General features: G+C 56.9%; 6 protein-coding genes across 6 annotated transcripts; 2 read left to right on the forward strand and 4 right to left on the reverse strand.

Annotated features, from left to right (window-relative positions):
- Positions 1-1,414: 1,414 nt before the first annotated feature.
- L226DRAFT_248051 (glutathione S-transferase C-terminal-like protein) lies at positions 1,415-3,622 on the reverse strand. The gene is made up of 8 exons (XM_067673245.1): positions 3,399-3,622; positions 3,338-3,341; positions 3,092-3,230; positions 2,934-3,004; positions 2,680-2,769; positions 2,383-2,532; positions 1,839-1,992; positions 1,415-1,780 (listed from the first exon to the last, which is right to left on the reverse strand). Exons 1-8 carry the CDS (start codon positions 3,570-3,572, stop codon positions 1,711-1,713), a joined length of 852 nt encoding a protein of 283 aa, XP_067539942.1. The 5' UTR covers positions 3,573-3,622; the 3' UTR covers positions 1,415-1,710.
- Positions 3,623-4,426: 804 nt separating this feature from the next.
- Positions 4,427-5,499, forward strand: L226DRAFT_248378 (uncharacterized protein). Its single transcript, XM_067673247.1, has 3 exons — positions 4,427-4,475; positions 4,543-4,628; positions 4,681-5,499. The coding sequence occupies exons 2-3, from the start codon at positions 4,600-4,602 to the stop codon at positions 5,195-5,197; spliced, it is 546 nt and encodes a 181-aa protein (XP_067539943.1). The 5' UTR covers positions 4,427-4,475; positions 4,543-4,599; the 3' UTR covers positions 5,198-5,499.
- A 460-nt stretch (positions 5,500-5,959) lies between these two features.
- L226DRAFT_248319 (uncharacterized protein) lies at positions 5,960-6,880 on the reverse strand. Its single transcript, XM_067673246.1, has one exon. It carries the CDS (start codon positions 6,694-6,696, stop codon positions 6,160-6,162), a length of 537 nt encoding a protein of 178 aa, XP_067539944.1. The 5' UTR covers positions 6,697-6,880; the 3' UTR covers positions 5,960-6,159.
- Positions 6,881-6,907: 27 nt separating this feature from the next.
- L226DRAFT_520319 (peptidyl-prolyl cis-trans isomerase) lies at positions 6,908-7,627 on the reverse strand (the record flags this gene model as incomplete). Its single annotated transcript, XM_067678629.1, has 6 exons — positions 6,908-6,991; positions 7,129-7,184; positions 7,252-7,310; positions 7,370-7,436; positions 7,507-7,564; positions 7,625-7,627. 6 exons carry the CDS (start codon positions 7,625-7,627, stop codon positions 6,908-6,910), a joined length of 327 nt encoding a protein of 108 aa, XP_067539945.1.
- A 2,377-nt stretch (positions 7,628-10,004) lies between these two features.
- Positions 10,005-11,641, reverse strand: L226DRAFT_248394 (uncharacterized protein). The gene is made up of 2 exons (XM_067673248.1): positions 10,905-11,641; positions 10,005-10,801 (listed from the first exon to the last, which is right to left on the reverse strand). The coding sequence occupies exons 1-2, from the start codon at positions 11,297-11,299 to the stop codon at positions 10,174-10,176; spliced, it is 1,023 nt and encodes a 340-aa protein (XP_067539946.1). The 5' UTR covers positions 11,300-11,641; the 3' UTR covers positions 10,005-10,173.
- L226DRAFT_531184 (fimbrin) lies at positions 11,267-14,293 on the forward strand. The gene is made up of 9 exons (XM_067680028.1): positions 11,267-11,627; positions 11,685-11,838; positions 11,900-12,043; positions 12,223-12,695; positions 12,751-12,877; positions 12,930-13,501; positions 13,555-13,820; positions 13,882-13,967; positions 14,028-14,293. Exons 1-9 carry the CDS (start codon positions 11,551-11,553, stop codon positions 14,070-14,072), a joined length of 1,944 nt encoding a protein of 647 aa, XP_067539947.1. The 5' UTR covers positions 11,267-11,550; the 3' UTR covers positions 14,073-14,293.
- Positions 14,294-15,219: the final 926 nt, after the last annotated feature.

A 15,219-nucleotide genomic window follows, 5' to 3' on the forward strand; every position in this document is an offset into this window, starting at 1 on the left:
CTTGAGAGTGTGGATGGAGGGACTAGGGAGTTGTGGCGGCGGCGGTGGAAACGAGCGGAACCCAAGCTGCTGCTGGAAGTTTTGAGGAAGAAAGCGAAGACCGCGCCAGCGAAGGGGCGATCGAGAGGCAGCAGGCAGCAGAACTAGCGTTCAGCGACCGCAAGCAGAGAACAGACAGCAACTAATCAGGTATGCTGAGCACACGAGCCCTCACCAACTCCAGAGACAGAGGAAGGGGGAAAAGGTAAGAGAGGGAACAGTTGTGAGGCGCGTGAGTGGGGCACGCCTGCGAACTATATGAGTGCCTGCCGCTTCGTGGGCGCCAGGGCGGAGAGCGAGAACGTCCATCGAAACGGACTCCCCCAAAGGGCACGGTCACGGCGACCTTTGCTGGGCAGATGCGCGTGTCCGGGCGTTATTTGAGTTCAAATTCACCCAGACGGGATCTCGACACTGTCCTGACAGCCTGTCGCCGTCTGGCCGGGGTCGCATCTTCACAAGGCGCAGCGGGGATTGTTGAGAGAAACCCGCGGGCGTGCTGGGAGGCTGCCTTGTTACCGAGGCGGACAAAAATGAGAAGGGCCCAGATTTGCCCACGAGCGGACATCGGGCGCCTCCGTTGTAACGCTGGCAGCAGGACAGACAAGCCCTAATCGTGCTGACTTACGCGCACCGGCGACGGCATCAGGAGGACCTTGTCTGGGAATACCAAGGCTTTCTGACCCCCGGAAGATCCTGGAAAGCCGCACGCGAACGGGACTTACGCAAGAGCGAGGCGCACAAGCTCATGAGTATTTCCAGTGTGACCCCGAGGCGTCCGGAAACCACCTCGAGTTTGATAATGCTGCTCCTGAGACATCTCTTGATGAACGGCTGCTGTGGTCTGAGCAAAATTGCGCAGAAAGCAAGGCAGATGCGTGATGAAGAGAAGATGCGATTGGAAGAAACGACGGGGCGTGGCCGATGAGGCAGTTCATGAGCGCAGGAAAGAGAGGACGTGCCACAACACCGCCACACGCCCTCCATCTCCCTCCGGTCCTCCGCCATCAAGCCATCAATCGTCCCCAGCAGGTTCCCCCGGATTTCTCGTGAGTAACGTTTGCGAGAAGCTCCGGCCATAATTGAGACGGACTGCGATCCGTCCAATGTCTGAGTCTATAATCCTGAGCAGCACTGGCAAGTGCCTTGCATGTATGACCAACAAAGAGCATCGTGCTCACAACATCATGAGCGACAGACTGCTAGTGGCCTAGGAGGATGCCAAGCCTTAACGTCAACGGCCGGTATGTGTCGTGGTTCGGGCGCGAGTTGCAGTACTCCGAAGCTCCTCGTTTTGATGGACTGTATGCAATGAAATACCGCAAAACCCCATTTAGTCAAGCTTCCGACCCTCGTGTGCGGAACCCGCTGAGCAGCAGCATTGCATCCTCCCTAGATGAAGTTGCGATATTCATGGCGTCCTTGTTGTCCGGGGAACCGCAGATCGACGAGGGGATCCCTCATAACCGTGGTGGATTCAGGATGCAATATGTAGCGCACCATGACATAGTGGGTGCAGTAAGTAGCCATCGTGAACTTCCGTACTCCGAAACTCGCTGCCAGGCCCTGGCAGGGAAGACCGATACTCGTACATTAGTTTGGGCGAAGTACTCACAAGGACAGACATATATGAGAATGTTGCTTGGTCGACGGACTGGGGGTGGTGTGCAATCAAGGGAGCGCTGTTCCTGAGTTTATCGCGTTCGCAACCTGGCTGGTGTTCGGCCGATTGAAAGCGTATCTGTATTTCATGACCTGTGGTCAGGGATGGAAGCACGCGTGTGTTGGACTGCACCCACCTTTCGTAGCTGTCCAAATACAGCTGCTCTGTGCTGCAGGTCCGCTTGAACGCCGGATGGCTGAGCAGCCTGTCGACGTACCCTCGGAAACGCTCTCCTTCGGGCAAAACGAAGTCGCGATAGTGCGTCAGCACGTTCGTAGCACGAAGAATCCCTGAGCGCGTTGCAATCAGCCTTGACCAGCATTCATAGCAGATGAACGGAACGTTGCTACAGTCGCGATCCATCATTGATGGATCCTTCCGAGCCCCGGAATCCCGCCGGGCCCCTCCAACTTGCGGCTCGAAATGCCCAGAAGGGCCCCGCAAGAGCACGGTCGCTCTCGATGCCATTTGAGGCTCGAAAAACATAGACCATGAAACATCGTAACGAAGGAAAGGTCACCGACAAGGGAATGTGATGGGGGGACCACAAACGACGGTGATGCTGCCTGAGATTTTTCGGAGTGCGACCAAGGAGGAGACTCCGTGAATCGAACGGAGGCAGCGCGAGCAGGGTGCGAGGACCGGAACTGAGGGATGGGAGACAAGATGAATAGACTCACATGGGGCTGCCATAACGTCCGCATAGCTGAGCGAGCCACGTTCGTGCCACAACCCGTACGAAGTGCACCCATCACGCTCAGCGCGCTCGAACAGCTTCACGAGGGAGTCGATCGCGTCCACGAAGCCCTTCGCACCCTCGATCTGCTTCTCTACAACGCAAGAGTTATCGTCAGCGTTCCGCGGCCTGGTAGATAACAGGAAATGCAGGAAATGGAGTCGTTTTTTTCTCGGGAAAGCTCCGGGGCGAGAAGGCACTGGGCGGGGAAGCGACAGGGTTTGTAAGTGTAAGGGCTCACCTTCGTCCTGCGCTTGGAGGTATCGATAGAATGCGGGAACGAGCGATCGGTTCACGGTGTCCGCTTGAAGGCGGATGAGTGCGCGTGCGTCTAGATATGCGAGCAGTGTGTCCACATTCAGCCCATGGGAGCAAGAGCAGGGCGTATCCAGGGCGTCACATATCGTGCGTCAGGTGGTTGTATGCGTCCAAGTCAGCGTCAGAATATCGTCGGAGTCAGCATATATGTGCTCAGACAAACGGCGAAGCACTCACAAGGATCAGATAGCGGAGGGAAGAGGCTTTCTGTTGTATGCGAGGAGCGCTTCGTATTACTTGCCGCCAGACTAGTAGCAGCATTGGAAGGGTGTTGTGAGTATGCTTGATTCCGGAAGCGCGACAAGGCGAGATAGCGATTGTATGGGAATGCTTACTCGAGGAGGAAGTCCATGATCACGGCGCTCTCGTTCAACGCCCGGGGCGGATTGAAGCCATCAAGCCTGAGGGCAGGAACGAGGCCCTTGGGCGAGAGCTCCAGGAGCTCCGCGGGCTTCTCGTACGGGTCCACTTCGTCTACGGTTGACGTGAGTAATGCAATGCAAAGTCGCTGAATGGATCGTCCAACCCGTGTACGCCGGCGGGTCGGCTCATCGCAGTGAAGAGTGTATCACTCAACTTACAGTACTAGGGTGTATGCGCTATTCAGCACGCGTCTGACGCTGGATGGGAGCACATACGCACTTTGTAGTCGAATCCAAGGTGCTCGAGCGTCACCCAGACCCGCTGCACGAATGGACAGAAACAGCTCCCGAAGAGCGTGATGTTCTCGGGGCTGGAGTGGGCGTTGGCGGTTTTCAAAGCCTCTCCGGTGCACTGGAGGTGGTAAGACCTCCCGGAGTCCTGCTTTCCAGACATATTTTCTTGCTTGCGAACAGTCGTTTGAAGGTGGTGGTGGTAGAGGACGAAGGTGCCGTTGGGCGTAATTGCATGAGCGTCGCGAGCCGATGACATCAGAGTTCGAGCTCCGCTACGGCTCACGTCCCGTGTCCCCTGCAGAGGTACTAAAGCGCAAAACTTACGAAAGAATACCATGCATGAATGTTCGGCATTCCTCTCACCAAACTCCCAGCGCACACAGGCCCAGGACTAAGTAGACAATCGATTTATGCCACTGTCAGGGTACAGTCGAAGGGACCATTTGTTCAGCACAAACGCCGCGCGAGGTAATAATTCGTTGTAACTGCGCCCGGAGAGATGAGAGAAGATGTACATGTGGTTCACGATAGCATTTCAGTGATGCGAGATCATGTTCAGGTGAGGAGGTCCTGTTGCGTAGAGTCTTGACTGTCGAAGAGGGAGAACCTGAATGTGGCAAGCACTGGGCGCTAATTCGACGGTCCTGGATTTCCCGGCGGGCGGACCGGTGGCCCGCCCAGCGCTCATCCTCTGGCAACTCCTCCACGAGGCTCTCTGTCATCGTGACTCCAATATCTTCTTTTACCTACCCTGTCCTTTCGTTCTGGCAGCCAAGTTGCGCAGCTCATTGCCCGCGGGATGCATGGACAACTTGCTGTACTACGTCGTGCCCAAGACTAGCTGTCGCGCGAGTCCGCAAGACGACAATTTCGACGCGCACTTCGCTACAACCTCGAGGATCACATAGGCGACGACGAGTGCCAACCAGGAGTGCCTAACACGAGTCCCGACAGGTGACACGTCGTGATTGACCCCAGCGAAGGAAAGGCAGGATGGTTTGAGCAAAACCGTATCGTACAGTATTCAGTACGCTAGCATATTCGAGTTGGAACCGGCTTGGCGGTGAGTAGTACGTCATCCAGACATGCATGGGAGTGGAAGTCGAGGTCCAACCCACTGAACTAGGAAGAGACGGAGATTGTGTGGCTGCCTGCCGTAACGCGAACGACGGACGGAAGCAAGCAATATGGAAGGAGGCGAAGAAGGAAGAAGTGGGTGCGCTACACCTCTCGCACTTGCATCGCGAAACCTTAAGTCAGTTGCCTAGCTATTCATACCGTCCAGTACGCGTCTGCCAACGCTCAATACACCGTCTCGTGCCTTCCGTCCATTATCGAGAAGGCGAAGATCCCGTCTACCAGCTGGGCACGACTGGTGCACGAAACCTTCACGGCGTCTTGCCCCGCAAACCATATCTGCAATTACAGAACCAGCCACGCGCGTTCTCGAGCCCCTTATCCCCACTGCTCTGGACCTCACGAACTCACGAACTCACGAAGCCCTGCCCGTATACCCAGTGCCCTCGAAGCTCGATGACACGCTCGAGACTTGCAATGCATGACACCCTCCGACCCCAGCAGGCGTGCTCAGCTCACGGACCCTGGTACGCGGTCACCTGTCGCCCTGCCCTCGCCGCGTTCCAGCCTATCCTGCCAACGCTGATCGTCGCGGAAGGCTTTCCACTGTCAGTAGTGCGCACCCTCGATCACTCGACTATTACATACATCCACTTATCTCGATGGGCATTGGGCCGCGACCGCAACACGTCCCTCGGGCCTCGTTGACCATCCGCGGTTACAAGTACTTGCGCTGCGAGGGAAGTCGCTACTACTACTGACCGCCTCGCGGCTCGGGTGCCAGGACCCTCCTCTTTGCACCTTGCACGGTCGAGACCTGCGCGGTTGCAGTCCGCCCTTTTCGGGTGTTCTGTCAGAACCGTCGATGTGACCGACACGAAATTCGAAGGCGAGATGACCATGGCATGACGTACCTTTGCTTGAGTGCAATGAGCTATTAGCGCTATTGGTATACACCTTCGGCGTTGTGCACGATATGGCTTTGTAGTGACTGGTTCACGATGCGATCAAGTGGGCATGCACCTTGGGCAGCTTAGGCCTAACCATGCGCCCATAGCTAGAGCATGCGAAGTTACAATAGTACGTGCTCCTCACTTACTACGCTGATATCGATCGCCATAATGATCTTGCTTCTGACAGGAAGACGGTCCACAACCGAGTCGAAGTATTTAGTGCGTCAGAGGCACAGCACAAGATGCAAAATTGCGCGGGTCGGGTCCACTATGTTTTCGTCGCCGTCGGACCGAGTCTGGACCTTTGACGCAGTATGACTGGGTGCACGATGCATGACGTCGACATCGCGGTTGTGGTGGTGGTCGACTCCACGAATCGTACAGTATCTATCATCCAACCACAGCCCTCCACGGTCGCATGCGGCGTACGCGTCTGCAGCAATACGTAGGTGATAACACTCTCACTGGTTCACCAGCAATCCGACATGGAATGGGTACCCATGACTCGCAGGCCCACGGTCAGCGGACGTCGGAGTTTTTGCCAACAGACCTGCCGCGTTGGGCCCAACGGTGATCAGAACGGGATCCCAGGCCTGGGATCACGCGAGCAGAGAAGTCGAGAAGCTTAACCTAATAGCGAAAATGCGTATACGCTCAGTGACATCTCGGCATCGTCGCAAAGGCCTCAGCGTGAAGCTCTGAGCTATCGCAGAGGTACTACGTGCATGTCGCGAGCGCGTTGCATGCCACAGTCGGTGAAATATTGCGTTGCAGGATATACGATGTACTAGGCGCGATGGCAGACTGCATCTCTGTGCCATGGTCGGCGGCCCGCGGCGGTACCGTGCGGCTGGCGAACTGCACAACCTTCCATTCCAGGCGAGCGCGTCCTGCAAGCTTCCGCGTAGAAGGAAACAACTCATCGCGGGCGGCGCGGTGCCTGTCACTGACATCGATGTCCGATGGCGATGTGATGGACGGGATGAGGTGGAGGTCGTATCTATCGATTGCACCAATTGCAATGGAAAGAATTGAGTGGAAATGGAGTCCGTCCGAACCGAGCCCGCCATCTGGAATCGTACAACGTTCACCCCGCCCCCACGTACCCACCGCCGACGACGACACGGAATTGCGAAGATGAGAGGTGCAAGGTGGCATGCGAGCGTATGACGGAAAGAGAGGAGAGTGCGTGCGGTAAACGCGAACGCGAACGCGGCAAAGTACACAGACAAGAAGCATACAGACACAGGACATGATGGAGAAAAGCGTGCGCGTGCTATAGAACAGTAGTAATCTCACAACGGGCGGCCTTCGCCCAGCCCAAACGTATGTACATACAGAAACCGACGTCGGAAGGGGATGAGTGGGGGATGGGGACCCTCAACAACCTGGGCAGCGCGACCTCTCGCCCGGACAGAGCCAGGGCGGAGGTCATGACGTGCCGAGGAACGAGCGAGTGCAGAGATCAGTTGATCTGAAGCAGCTCGACCTCAAACCGGAGCGTAGAATTGGGCGGGATCACCGGAGGGAAGCCCCGTGCACCGTAAGCCTGAAGGGGTTTGGGTCAGAAGTTCGTTCGTTGGGGGGCAGATGACAGTAATGAAGTCATGATAGAAGAGAAGCGGATTGTATGGGAGGCGAAGCAGGAAGACGGGAAGACGGGGAGAACGAAGCAGGAGGACTTACATAGTCCGGTGTCGCCGTGAGGACAGCCTTCTCACCGAGGGACAGTTGTGGTACACCTGATGCGGCGATGGAGACACGATTAGGAACGACGCGCACGCAGCGGGGACCGAGTCGGAGACGCACCCTCGTCCCAGCCCTTGATCACCTTGCCCACACCGATCTCAGTCTCGAATGGTGCTCCACTGTGCAAGCGAGAGGTGAGCAGAGCCGCGCACACGCACGCGAGGAGGCGATCACGGACCGATCCCTGCTCGAGTCGAACTTCTTGCCGTCAAGGAGTGTGCCAACATAATGAATGGTGACCTTGTCTGTTAATGGGATAGGGATGCACGGGCATGAGGCGGGGACATAATGAAATCGATGGACGCGAGGACGCACCGCCCTTGCGGGGGAAGGTCTTGCCGTCCCCGGGAGTAATGACCTCGACAGTGACACCCTGTGGAACACGAGACGGGATGAGTGGAGGACGAGGAGGAGGCAGCAGACGAGGACTGACCATGGCCGTGACTGGTGGACGATGATTATGGAGATAATCAAGGAGGCGTAGAGAGCACGTCCTGGCGGTGTGGCTACGCACTTATACTAGTACGGGGAGAGGTGACGGATCTTGATCCGATCTAGCGTCATCCGGCATCCTCCCTCGATCTGTGGACGGAAGAGGTTCGCTGTCTAGAACGCCCTTTATCGATGTCGATAGCTCGAGCTGCATACCCCACACTCTCTCCCAGCCCCTGTCACGCTCTCCCGCACCCGCCTGCACACAACATACGCACCGACATACGCGCCGCGACATCCTCCCAGCACCCACAGCCACGCCCCCGAGCTCCTCCTCTGCCCGATAGCACTCGATGCCCCGACTGCTGCCGCGAGGATTCGAGGGTGCAAATCGGCTTTGGCTAGATTGCCATCCGATAGTGAATCTGCGAACCGACCTCACTGTCCTCCCTCGAGACTCGCCGCGATAGAACGAGCGGAACCCCATTGGGCGCCGCAGCCCCGTCCTCCGTGCCCCGAACGACCAACAGAAGCTTAAGCCTGCGCTTCACCTGCAATGCATGATCGTCCAGCTTCCATCTGCAGGCCAACGGAACTGCCGCATTCGACGTGCACGTGGAGACATGGCGCGTTCCCCTGCAGCCGTCCTCGCCATCGCACACGTCGCCAACGCGCAAGTTCACGCCGACAAGACAACGTGCGCTGCCGCGAAGCTGCAGGCGCAGTATCGTATGACAGATTTCCCCCGGATCGCGCCACCATCCCGCGCACCCGCGCGCCGATGTCGATGGCATTTGGCAATCGCAGCCTGTAAGTTTGGCCCGGCCACGCGGTCTTGTGACCGCTCCGGGCGCACAGATGCGCAGACGGGGTCATACACCCTTTTGCAGAGTCGTGCGGAGGTCAAAGTCCGCACTGAATACGACTTCTGGCTTCTGCTGGCGGAACCCTCAGGGTCTCCTTGTTGGGGGGCCCCACGTCTGGCCACGGCGTGGAGGGACAGAACTCTATCTCATATCGATGGATGGCTTGTCTGTGCAAGAAGCGGGAAGCGCAGAACGGGGAGAGGAGGGGTCAATGTCAATGCATGCGCATCGCTGCGACTCGAGCCGCCTGGCGGGTTGTGTGACACGGAAGATCGTACACGACACACACTGCGTGCGAGGAAGCCGCGCCCGAAAAGGAAGTCGCGCTCGTATCGCAAACGTGTAAATACTAATTATTGTCTTGGGCAACTGCTCGCCAGCCGATCGGAGCCAGCTGAGGGCTCGTGCAGGCAGACTTTCCAGCAGAAACACCCGGGCTCCGGCCTAGAAGACGGTACGACCGCGGACCGTGAACTGTGCGTACCTTGCGTATGCTTGATTGCGAGGCTCAAGCTCAAGCTCAAGAATCTTCAAGACTGCGCCCACAGTGAGGTTTCCGCCAAGGGTCCAACCCGGAGCTCGAGCAGACGTCGAGCAGAGAGAACACGTGGGCCAGGATGGACGCCGTCCATACACGTCTTCACAATTGCGAAACGACGCTAGCGTACCCGCGACGTGTACCGGCCGGCGGTTTCACCGTTTGCCCGCACTGGCGGGGCAGGCGACCCTGCGTCCATAACATCATCCGAAACTGGGGTCGGTGCGTCCGCGGTCCAGACCAGCAGTAGCGTGCGCACGGGCCTGGCAAGTACGATTGGCACGATTGGGGCGCGATCCGGGGGTGTACGAGGACAGCAGGACACACTACCGCCGTGCGCCGTGCGTTCCGTCCATGCATCTGATACAATCTCTATGAGACGATCATCGGTGATTGCAAGTCCTAACGAGCACTTCTCTGGCTGCGAACCGGGCTGACGCCCCTCTGACCTCATCGGCCGAGCTCTGTCAATGGGGACGGTGCGGGTGCGTCTGCAGCGAGCTTGGGATTGGGCAACGGCCGTGGGCCACCCCGCGCGAGCAGAGTTGGGATCGTCGATAATGCTAAATGGCAATCGACGCGCGGGGAAGAGAGCGGCCAGCCTAGGTCATCCACGGCTATCTTCCTGCCTTCGCGTTCATCGATGGCAAGTGGGCGTCCCGGAGGAGCCTTCTCCGAGCGACCTGAGCAGCGTGTGGGGCTTCGAACGGGGATCCCGAGGGAGGTACGGATCGCGGCTTTAGAGCCGGCTATTGCGCTGGGTGCGAATGGGGGACGGACAAGCAACCGTGCAGAACTAACTCCTCTTGGGCATATTGTCGGCGTTGAGTATGCGATGTACGTAAAACGGAATGGGAGAAGACGTCTTACTGTGCGTGACCCGCTTGCCATCATCGAGCCATGACCCCGTAGGTCAGTGCATGTCGTCCCAACGTTCGGAGCGCGTACGATAGCAGCCGGGTGGTCGCACGCCGCAGACTGTCTTGATAACAAGAAGCTTGAAGAGAAGCGCTTGCAGCCTTGCTTGTGGGCTGAACATCGAGCAGGTCATCCAATGAGAGGTGATTCGGAGGAGTTGATGGGAAGAATGTAGCAAGGGGAGTAGTAGGAAGCCCAAAGAAGTCCCGGCCACGGAGCGCCAGGAGGTCAGTTCCACAAAGTATCCAATATTGGCTGCCGCGTCAACCCCACTTGGCCTCGGTCAGAAGCAAGACGGCCGGTCCGTCGAGCGACAGGGTGTCGAAAGAAGTCGCCGCACCTGTCGAAGATGCGTATGTATCGACGGCACACAACACCTTGACTGCGTGTGCCCAATGACCAATTCGCGATATAGGATTTGCGTCTACTCGGAGAGGGCGCCGCGCTGGCAGCTGTGTGGTCACCTGAGAATGCAGAAACCCAGTCCCGAGTAGATGGCGACCCGAGGCAGGCTAGAAGTGGCGTCGGGTGTGATAGCCTTCTAGGTAGGGGATGTTGATGTTCAATCTGTAAGTTGAAGTTCGCCTGGAGATGCCGGAGCTTCGAACAGGGGGTGTTCCGGGCCGTAGAAGCTTGTAGGACACGTTCCGCGAGCGTGCAAGATGCAACGTGGTACAGTGTACCCCGGTCTAGGCCATGAAATATGGAACGGCTCTGCATGAGACGATTTGCGCTTGACTGGCGGTGCGGAGCGGATGCCGAACGACGAATGGAATAGGCCAAATGCACGAGGTTCGATTTGAGGCAGCACCGGTACCGCTCGCTGGTGACGTGGCGTATGAACCCCCTTGTGAATCTGTCCAGAGAGACGAAGATGGTCGTTAGTACGCGAATACGGTACATCCTCAGCGAAAAACATAGAGCATGTTGCAGTCCGAGTACCGACAGAACCTACGCACAACGTTATGACCGCATATAACCCCACACTCTGCCCGCGGTTAAAGCAGTAGTCCAGAAGAGTTACTAGGCGGACACATACACCCAGGATCAGCAGGACCCTGTTCTGAACTTGAAGGTTTCCTTGCAAAATTACACGCCGAGTGGATTCTCGGACGAGGGAGGCTTGGTTGCGCAGCTTGAAGTTCACGCGTCCTCCGCGGGGCCTGACGCGTACTGCGCGACAAGAGATATTCTGATCCCAACCGCCGCGGTCACCGAAACGTCCGTCGCCGTCTCCTCCGAACGCGCGAAGGCGCGACACTCCGCGAAAACAATCTTGTTTACTCACCATGTCCTTGGCACAAACGCGCAGTCGTCGTCCACACTCGTCCACAGTAGTCTTCTCGGTCTCCATCCGGTGGTATTCGTGACACCCGCAGACCAAGTACAGACGATTCACAGCATTTCAGAGCAAATTTGGTGCGCAGCAGGCAGACTAGAGGGGAGAGCGATGCAGCTGTGCGACGCGCAGTGGGCAGAGACAAGTGACGCGCGCAGGATCACCGCCAGGGGCCAGTCGCGTATATATCCGGCAACGACGTCAGCGGCCGGGGCCCAAGCCGCCGCATATACCCATCTCTCTCATCGACCACCTCCTTCGCCACCATGGACGCATTCAGACTACGCAAGAAATACCCAGAGGTCTCGCAAGATGAAATGATGGACCTCATCACCCGTTTCAAGTGCGTGCCCCGAGTTTGCTGAGCAGCATGACGCCGGAATTCATCGCTTCCGCGCAGTAACATATCGACCGACACTGCCGGGCGGGTGGATAAGCAGCGCGTTCTGCAGTCTCTGCAGTCTTCGGGAGAGTCGTACGATCGGGCGCGTGAGGTTCTGAAGCAAGTCAGCGTGGACTCGAGTGGAAAGGTCGAGCTCGACGATTGGGTCGAGGTGCGCACATCGCCACTGACATTACCCACTCGAGAGCTAAGCATCTCTTACTTGCACATAGCTGAATGTCAAGCTTCGGAGTCAGACGAAGGAGGCGCTTTTGCCTACCAAGGCCGGAAAGGTTACGATGCATGGTTCCAATGCGAACGTTAGCCACACCATCAACGAGGATGAGTTTGCGGAGTTCACCAATCACATCAACTTGGTGAGTACATCTCCTCGTAATCGGATGGGCTGGGAGGTGGCGTTTTCGGCTTCAAGAGCTTGAAGGGACCAGATGATGCTGAGAGCAACCAGCATCAATGGTAGTGCGGGTTACTCCTTGTAGATACCCGATAGTCAGACCCTTACTTTGAGCTGACTGACTGACATACGCTACTACAGGTTCTCGAGAACGACCCTGATATTGGCCACCGCTTCCCCCTCCCCACCAACACCATGCAACTGTTCGACGAGTGCCGAGATGGTCTCATCCTGTGCAAGCTGATCAACGACTCCGTGCCAGAGACTATTGATGCTCGTGTACTGAACAAGCCCACCGCGAAGAAGCCGTTGAACGCGTTCCAAATGACCGAGAACAACAACATCGTCATCACCTCCGCGAAGGCCATTGGATGCTCTGTCGTCAACATCGGTCCCTCAGATATCGCCGAGGGAAGAGAGCACCTTATCCTCGGTCTCATTTGGCAGATCATTCGCCGCGGTTTGTTGGCGCAGATCGACATCAAGCTTCACCCCGAGCTGTACCGGCTTTGCGAGGACGACGAGACGATCGAGGACCTATTGAGGTTGACCCCTGACCAGATCCTACTTAGATGGTTCAACTACCACCTCAAGCAGGCAGGTTGGAATAGACGGTAAGCTTCAAAAGGCTGCTCCGACTTCCTTGAGTTTCTGACGACGTGCCTTTAGAGTCAACAACTTCAGCCGCGACGTTTCCGATGGCGAGAACTACACTATTCTCCTCAACCAGCTCGTTCCCGAGAAGTGCTCGCGTGCCCCTCTGCAGACGCGCGACGTACGGCAGCGCGCAGAACAGGTATGCGCTTGCGTAGGCAATCGTACGGAGTACATGTCTCATATCCTTCCAGGTGCTCCAAAACGCGGAGGCCATCGGCTGCCGCAAGTACCTCACGCCCGCGTCGCTCGTCTCCGGTAACCCTCGCCTGAACCTTGCCTTCGTCGCCAATCTGTTCAACAACTACCCCGGTCTTGATCCCCTTGATGAGCAGGAGGCGAAGGACTATGGCGTTGTCGAGGACTTCGACGCCGAAGGCGAGCGCGAAGCGCGTGTCTTCACCCTGTGGCTCAACTCCCTCGGCGTCGAGCCCGCGGTGTTCAACCTGTTCGAGAACTTGCGCGATGGTGTTGTCATCCTACAAGCGTTCGACCGCATCATGCCTGGCTCAGTCGTCTGGCGGCGCGTCAGCAAGCCGAAGGCAGGTGCAGAACACCAGACCTTCACCGGCGACGGAGAAGAGGAGGAGGACATCGGTGTTACCCCGAACCAGTCGAAGCTATCGCGCTTCAAGCAGGTCGAGAACTGCAACTACGTCGTCGACCTCGGAAAGCAGAGCGGCATGCACCTTGTCGGTATCCAGGGCTCCGACATCGTGGACGGAAATAAGACTCTCGTGCTTGGTCTCGTCTGGCAACTCATGCGGTGAGCGTCCCGAGCCTACTGTTGCCTCGTCATTCTGCTTACATCCAGCACAGCAAAAACATCACCCAGACCCTCAGTTCGTTGTCGAAGACGAGCCACGGACGTCCGATCAGCGACACGGAGATCTTGAAGTGGGCGAACAGCACAGCACAGAAGTCGAAGCCGGGCGTGCGGCCCATCCGTTCGTTCAAGGACCCCTCGCTCACGACTGGCATCTTCCTCCTCGACTTGCTCGAAGCGCTCCGCCCTGGTATCGTCGACCCGACGCTCATCATCAACGTCAGCGATACCGGCGACTATGAGGACCGCAGACAGAATGGTGAGTGTATGCCCTGCATTCGATTTAGTGAGGTGCTCATAGAGACCCATCGCGCTTCCAGCCAAGCTCGCCATCTCCATTGCAAGAAAGATGAACGCGCTCATCTTCTTGGTGCCTGAGGATATCGTCGATGTCCGGCCCCGTTTGGTGAGTCTCCTGTGATCCCACTTCTCCGGAATCTTGATGATGCTCATCCTCGCTCCTTAGATCATGACCTTCGTCGGAAGTCTAATGGCTCTCGAGCAGCAGTGAATGGGTAGTAGTCTGCCCTAGCCTGGCGCTTACTCGTACTTGATCAAGAGGAAGATGAGCATCCTACATTTCTCTGGCCACTTTGGACTTTCCGTGAAGTATGGCTGTGTTTGATTCTAGCGAACGAAAGAAGAAGGAACGCTCGATGTAGTACTGTAGGACCGCAGACATGTATTGAGTACAATTTTATTCGTGTTTACTGACTGCGTACACACCTGGCTACGATTTTAATGGCTCAAGTAATCTCCTCAGTGCATCGAAGCTCCCCTGGAGGACATGGGTCTCTTGTACATGTCCAACCTCGCGACGAAGCTGCGCAACGGCAGAGATATCTTGGGCGCTCGGTTACCGTCGAACTACAACCTTCCTATTCAGGAAATACCGACGTCCAGGGAGTATCAACTTGCCGCTCAACCTTGCTTACAGGAAGACTCCTGTTGCACAGGACAGTATAGACGGAGTGGTCCAGAATAGCCTATAACAGATCTCGGACATGCGCTTGTACATCAGGGAAGTCTTCGAAACTGACTGTGGAACCCTCAATATCCTGGCAAGTACTCCGGCGAGCCCAAGTTGGTGTTCAGAAACCACCCGGGTTGCTGTCGATGTAGTTGCACAAACACGAGGATTTGTAGCATTATCCAGTGTATCATATGATACATGGCAGGTACAGAGAGAGGAACACGCGCGCAGTTGATGAAACAGACACATATGGGACGATGTAGGAGGAACAGGCCAGAACCCGCCTCGGAGAGGTGGTGGAAGAAGGAAGCAGGGTATGCACAGAGAACCGGTATCGAGGAAAGCGTAAATAAGCATAACAAATAGTATGCACCATTCAGCGTAGAGCTTGACCGGACCACAGCCGGGGAAGTCAGCAATGCAGGTGCAAAGCGGAAGGGAGAAGACTCACAAAGGCAGGTCTCGCTTTGCTCTCCGAAGGCTCTCACTCCGCCTTGTCGTCCCATACCCAGGGGTCTGGATCATAGATTGAATGCTGCGACTCCGAATCTTGGCTATGGGTTTCTGTACCCAATGGCGATGGAGTAGGGGTAGGGGTGGTGGTCGCCAGTCGACCATTATGGGGCCCCAGAGCCCTCCGAGTCAATGACTCGGAAGGAGCCGCGTTATTGGCCGCAGCGGCAGG

This window comes from Lentinus tigrinus (genome assembly GCF_003813185.1).
Source record: "Lentinus tigrinus ALCF2SS1-7 unplaced genomic scaffold L226scaffold_4, whole genome shotgun sequence".
NCBI classification, from domain to species: domain Eukaryota; kingdom Fungi; phylum Basidiomycota; class Agaricomycetes; order Polyporales; family Polyporaceae; genus Lentinus; species Lentinus tigrinus.

Coding starts and splice junctions, on each gene's coding strand:
- L226DRAFT_531184 (XM_067680028.1), top strand. CDS start 11,551: ATGGACGCATTCAGACTACGCAAGAAATACCCAGAGGTCTCGCAAGAT. Junction 12,044..12,222: donor TCACCAATCACATCAACTTG/GTGAGTACATCT, acceptor ACGCTACTACAG/GTTCTCGAGAACGACCCTGA. Junction 13,968..14,027: donor TCGATGTCCGGCCCCGTTTG/GTGAGTCTCCTG, acceptor CTCGCTCCTTAG/ATCATGACCTTCGTCGGAAG.
- L226DRAFT_248378 (XM_067673247.1), top strand. CDS start 4,600: ATGGAAGGAGGCGAAGAAGGAAGAAGTGG. Junction 4,629..4,680: donor GGCGAAGAAGGAAGAAGTGG/GTGCGCTACACC, acceptor TCAGTTGCCTAG/CTATTCATACCGTCCAGTAC.
- L226DRAFT_248051 (XM_067673245.1), bottom strand. CDS start 3,572: ATGTCTGGAAAGCAGGACTCCGGGAGGTCTTACCACCTCCAGTGCACC. Junction 1,993..2,382: donor GGACGTTATGGCAGCCCCAT/GTGAGTCTATTC, acceptor CAACGCGCTCAG/GGATTCTTCGTGCTACGAAC. Junction 1,781..1,838: donor TATTTGGACAGCTACGAAAG/GTGGGTGCAGTC, acceptor CATGAAATACAG/ATACGCTTTCAATCGGCCGA.
- L226DRAFT_248319 (XM_067673246.1), bottom strand. CDS start 6,696: ATGTCCTGTGTCTGTATGCTTCTTGTCTGTGTACTTTGCCGCGTTCGC.
- L226DRAFT_248394 (XM_067673248.1), bottom strand. CDS start 11,299: ATGGAGACCGAGAAGACTACTGTGGACGAGTGTGGACGACGACTGCGC. Junction 10,802..10,904: donor TTATATGCGGTCATAACGTT/GTGCGTAGGTTC, acceptor CTCTCTGGACAG/ATTCACAAGGGGGTTCATAC.